This window comes from Myotis davidii, unplaced genomic scaffold (assembly GCF_000327345.1).
Source record: "Myotis davidii unplaced genomic scaffold, ASM32734v1 scaffold1734, whole genome shotgun sequence".
Lineage (NCBI taxonomy): Eukaryota > Metazoa > Chordata > Mammalia > Chiroptera > Vespertilionidae > Myotis > Myotis davidii.
In genome coordinates, this window is record NW_006285052.1 from 29693 (window position 1) to 34660 (window position 4968).

General features: G+C 49.9%; 1 protein-coding gene across 2 annotated transcripts; it reads left to right on the plus strand.

Moving 5' to 3' along the window:
• Window positions 1–2734: 2734 nt before the first annotated feature.
• S100A8 (S100 calcium binding protein A8) lies at window positions 2735–3829 on the plus strand. Of its 2 annotated transcripts, none has more exons than XM_006755582.2 (3): window positions 2735–2837; window positions 3321–3483; window positions 3632–3829. In XM_006755582.2, exons 2-3 carry the CDS (start codon window positions 3343–3345, stop codon window positions 3758–3760), a joined length of 270 nt encoding a protein of 89 aa, XP_006755645.1. In that variant the 5' UTR covers window positions 2735–2837; window positions 3321–3342; the 3' UTR covers window positions 3761–3829. The 2 variants fall into 2 exon arrangements, with proteins under 2 accessions (XP_006755645.1, XP_015414117.1); XM_015558631.1 differs by lacking the exon at window positions 2735–2837 and adding an exon at window positions 2883–3018.
• Window positions 3830–4968: the final 1139 nt, after the last annotated feature.

Here is a 4968-nt window from a genome sequence, read left to right on the forward strand (position 1 = left end):
GGCAGAGGCTGTGATGCATGGGATTCGGTAACACGGAGGAGAGAAGAGTTAACTCGGTGTCCACAGGGGTGGAAGGAGGCTCAGGGAGGCACAGGGGTGGCCACCAGATGGTGCCTGGGCTGGATCAGGAAAGATGAGGAGGACTTGACGGGCACAGAGGCATTCCAGGGAGTGTCAGGAAGTAGATGATGCCACAACATGTCATAAGTCACCTAAGGCATTTGATGCACTGAATGTGTGCCTCCCTGTGGGCCTCAGTTTCCTCATCTGTAAAATGGGAATTATGGCAGTACATACCTTATCAATCTGTTGTGAGAATGAAGTGGATCAATGTAAGTAAAGCACTTACAATAGCAAGTGGCACCTGGTAAAAAGCCCAATCAATAGCTATGGTTTTGCTATTATTTGTTCTTATTATTGAGGACTGTTGCTATTATGGCGTGTGCCAGGCACTATGCTGGGTGCTGGGGAAGCAGAGGTGGATGGTCCTGTCTGGGTCCTCGTGGGTTCACAGTCCAGCTGGGGTTTCAGGCACATTCACGGGGCAGCAAAAGTGCTCTACCCTCACCCGATGCTTGCTTGCTATGCGCTGCTCTAAGCACTTTACACAGTTTTTTGTAAATTTGTTATTGAAATGTTGTACATATTAAGAAAAGTCTACAAACCATAAATATTTTGCATCTGTTATTAATATTTACAACAACACTATATGGTAGATTCTATTTCTTTTTAGGTGGAACATTACAATTTTTTTATTTTTAATTGTGGCAAAATACACAGAACATACAATTGACCATCTTGACCATTTGGACATCTCATGAGTGTACAAATGTCTTTTTGAAACCCTGCTTTCAATTATTTTGGATATATACCAGAAGTGGATTTGCTGGATCATATGATAATTCTGTTTTTAATTTTAAAAAATGTTTTTATTGGAGAGAGAGAGAGAGAGAGAGAGAGAGAGAAACATCTATGTGAGAGAGAAACATAGATTGGTTACCTCTCATATGCACCCCGACCGGGGTGGAACCTGCAACCAAGGCATGTGTCTTGACTGGGAATCAAACCAGCGACCTTTTGTTGCATGGGACAATGGTCAGGGCATGTTTTTAATTTTTGACAAACCATCATACTGTTTTCCACAGTGGCAGCCTCATTTCATATTCCCACCAGCACTGCACGAGGGTTCCAGTTTCTTCACATCCTCCCCAATGCTTTTCTTTTCTGTTTATGTTGATGTTATTTTCTAGTTATGTTGGATATGAGGTGCTGTCTTACTTTGATTTGCATTTCCCTGATGACTAGTGATGTGAAGCATCTTTTCATGTGCTTATTGACCATTTGTGTATCTTCTTTGGAGAAATGTCTAAGTCCTTCGCTCGTTTTTCAATCAGATTGTTGTTTTGTTGCTGTTGCTAGGTGATAAGAGTTCTTCAGATATTCTGGATATTAACTCCTGTCAGATATATGATCTGTAAATATTTTCTCCTATTATGGTCTACTTGAAGTATTTTAAACCTCTACTGAATAAGTGAGGTAACTAAGGCACAAAGAGGGTAAGTAGTTGGCCCAGGTTACACAGCAATAAAGTTACTGACATATTGAAGCCCAAGGTTAATTCCATCTACTTCCCCCAGGAGGCGCTGGTGGCCCAGGCCCTTGTTGAATGTATGAAGGAAGGAGAGGGGAGCTGGGGTTTTCCCTGCAGAGTCAAGTTCTTGTCAGATTAGACCCTGGAGCCCCAAGCTCCAGGATCTGGTCTTCGCCTCTCTGCCCTCAGCTTCCGCGTCTGTATCTGTACTGGGTGGGTTCCATGCCCCACCTTCCTGACAAGCATGTTCTGAGACTCTAAGCAGATTATGTGATTGTGCAGTGCTTTGTAGCCAGAGGAATGGCATGACGAATCTTCAGCGTTGGAAGCCAGTTAATCTCAGTGCATTTTGTTGGGTTAGGCAGCAGCTTGCTCCTCCTGAAATCCTGGGGAGTGGGCCACCTCCTCTTCTCCTCTTGGGCAGGAAGCACTTCTGGCTTCTCCAAAGTACCCCTCCCCACCCCACCTTCAGAGTGGGTTCCTCTTCAGCCCAGGCTCCTGGGGTTAGAGGCACACAGCCATCCCCCAGGGTGTTGAATGGCCCCTGGGGTGCTTAGGCAGAGGCTCAGAGCCTTATGCATACAGAGGGACCCCAAGCCTGGCTTTGTCTCCCCCGGACAGTGCACCCCAGCTTCACTGGGCAGGAGGGGAGGGGAGAGGGGTGTGGGCAGCAGGAGAGAAACTGACTGGCCCTTAGCAGCATGTCCCTGCGAAGTCCACCCACCCACCAAACACCAGACCATAGTGGAATCACCGCACCTTCCATTACTAATGTCCAGCCGCAGGACAAGGGGCTCAACCTTTTCGGGGTCTGGGACCCTCTGGAGAATCTGAGGAAAGCCAGGGAGGAATGTGCTGATGCCCGTATGCAAAACGATGCATCCACTTCCGTTCCATTCAGAGATGGACAGACGGGACACATGTAGGAGATTAGCAACCGGAACAGCGGGGGACGGGGAGGGGGGGGCGCCTGGTCACCCTGGTCTCTTCCTGGTTTCCCCTGTTGGGCACTACTGCCCGGAAAAAAGCCTTCCTCTTCCTCCCGCCGCCCTCAGAAATGTTCGGGCTGCTGGGATTGCCCCATTCACCTGGTTAGGAAACCTGAGGCTGTAGCAACCCTGGAAGGGAGTAGCTGCCGCGCCCTCACAGGACAGCTAGCCAAGCCCAGCCGCTATAAAAGGGAGTGCCACTCAGCCCGAGTATCTGTCACTTCTGTCAACTCTCAGCGCTGTTTCAGGAAGACCTGGTAAGTGGACTGCCCTGGTTGGCCCCACACTTCGGGCTTCTCCAGGGGAGGCTGGGGGAGCAGGCAGCCTTCACTGAGAGAGGGGAGGGAAGGCTCAGGGAGGGGTGAACCAAGCTCTGGACCTCCTCGGGAGAAGAGTGAGACAGGGACAAAGAAAGAGCCAGTCCTCTGAGACTTTTAGGTGAGGGCATATTCATTTCCTAAACTGGGCTTTTCTTGGGCAGAGGGTGAGGGCATGGAGTTGGCAGGCACTGTGTGTGTGTGTGTGTGTGTGTGTGTGTGTGTACCTACTCCCTACCACACTCCGATCCGTTTCATCCCGCCCCTTCTCATCACAGCTCTAGCATCCTCTGGGTTTGGTTACTTGGATGGTGCAGGCCAGGACAAAGCCATTACTTGGGTTATGAGCCTTCTGAGTGTCCCCTTAGTCTTCACTCCACTGTGGGCAGAGGCACCATCCCCACCCATGTGCTCCTCTTCCAGGTGAAGCAAATCCTTGGGCACCATGCTGACCGAAATGGAGAACACCCTGAACAACTTCATTGAGATCTACCACAAGTACTCCAAGCTGCAAGGGAGCGACCACGCCCTCTACAGGGATGACCTGAAGAAGTTGTTGGAGGACGAGTGCCCTCATTTCTTGCAGGTGAGGTGTGGCTGGGTGTCCCCTGGCTCTTTGCCTGGCTCTGATGATGCCCAGGGCCACTGGCCCCCCTGCTGCCCCAGGTAAACGGCCACTCTTCAGCTCCCACTCTGATCTTTACACTCTGCTTCTTTCTCCTCAATTTTGACAGAAAAAGAATGCAGAGACCTGGTTCAAAGAGCTGGATATCAATCGAGATAGTGCAATCAACTTCCAGGAGTACCTGTCGCTGGTGATAAAGGTTGGCCTGGACGCCCATGACGAAATCCACAAGGAGTAGCAGGGTTGCTGGCCTGGGGCTGGGCCCCTGGACTGATCCCTGAAGATTAATAAAGTGATTGATACCTCAGGCCTCTGGTCCTCTCTTGCTTTCCTCTTGTGGAAGGAGGCTCCTAGGGCAGGGGGGAGGGTTGGAAAACCCACAGGGACAAAACCAAGCTTCTGCTGCCCCCCACTCCCTATGTCTCATGGACTTTCCGTTCTTACCATGTGTCTGGTTTCCTCTCTGCCTTCGCCCTAAATGATTTCTGAGTCTGTTCTAGCCCTGGCCCTGAGTCACTGGCTCTAGGACTTAGGGCTCTAAAAAGCCCATGACACTGTAGAGCTGATGGTCTTCCAAATGGTGATGTGGAAACAGGGTGATATAAGAAAAACTACTGTTCTCTCAACTAAATATTAATTTCCAGCTAAATGTCTTAGATGAGACTCTTGGGAAATTAGGGCAATAACTGCATAGAAGTGTGTGTGTGTGTGTGTGTGTGTGAGAGAGAGAGAGAGAGAGAGAGATTAATTCTGTGTGTGGTGTGACAGGAGGTGGGTGTTTAGAATTCTATGATAAGTAACACTAATAGCCTCTGGCCCAGATTTTGGAAGCTTTCCTTTTCTCTTGCCTTCCAATCTCCCAAGTCAATGAAAAAATAAAGGAATGGGCAGCCAGGCCAGTACGTTCATAAAACTCAACTCAAAGAACAGGTAATTCAAACGCTGCCCTGTAGGGTGAGGGCTCTGGTGATCAATGAAACATCTCAGGCCTGGTGAATGGGAATTTCAGCTCAGGACTGGGTTTCTTGCCGCACCTTGGGAAATGTTCTGTGGCCCCCACTGGGGTGATGAGCAGTGGTGTTGGTGATGGAGGCATATTATACATCTCTAAGTGGAACGGAAGTGGATGCATCATTTTGCGTACGGGCATCAGCACATTCCTCCCTGGCTTTCCTCAGATTCTCCAGAGGGTCCCAGACCCCTTGTCCTCCAGCTGGACGTTAGTAATGAAAAGTGTGGTGATTCCATGATGGTCTGTTGTTTGGTGGATGGGTGGGCCAGTCAGTTTCTCTCTTGCTGCCCATACCCCTCTCCCCTCCCCTCCTGCCCAGTGAAGCTGGGGTGCACTATCCGGGGGAGACAAAGCCAGGCTTGGGGTCCCTCTGTGTGCATAAGGCTCTGAGCCTCTGCCTAAGCACCCCAGGGGCCCTTCAACACCCTGGGGGA

Excerpts from the sequence above, each read along its gene's own strand:
- S100A8 (XM_006755582.2), top strand. The coding sequence starts at position 3,343 with ATGCTGACCGAAATGGAGAACACCCTGAACAACTTCATTGAGATCTAC. Across the intron at positions 3,484-3,631 it reads AGTGCCCTCATTTCTTGCAG|AAAAAGAATGCAGAGACCTG; the intron begins GTGAGGTGTGGC and ends CAATTTTGACAG.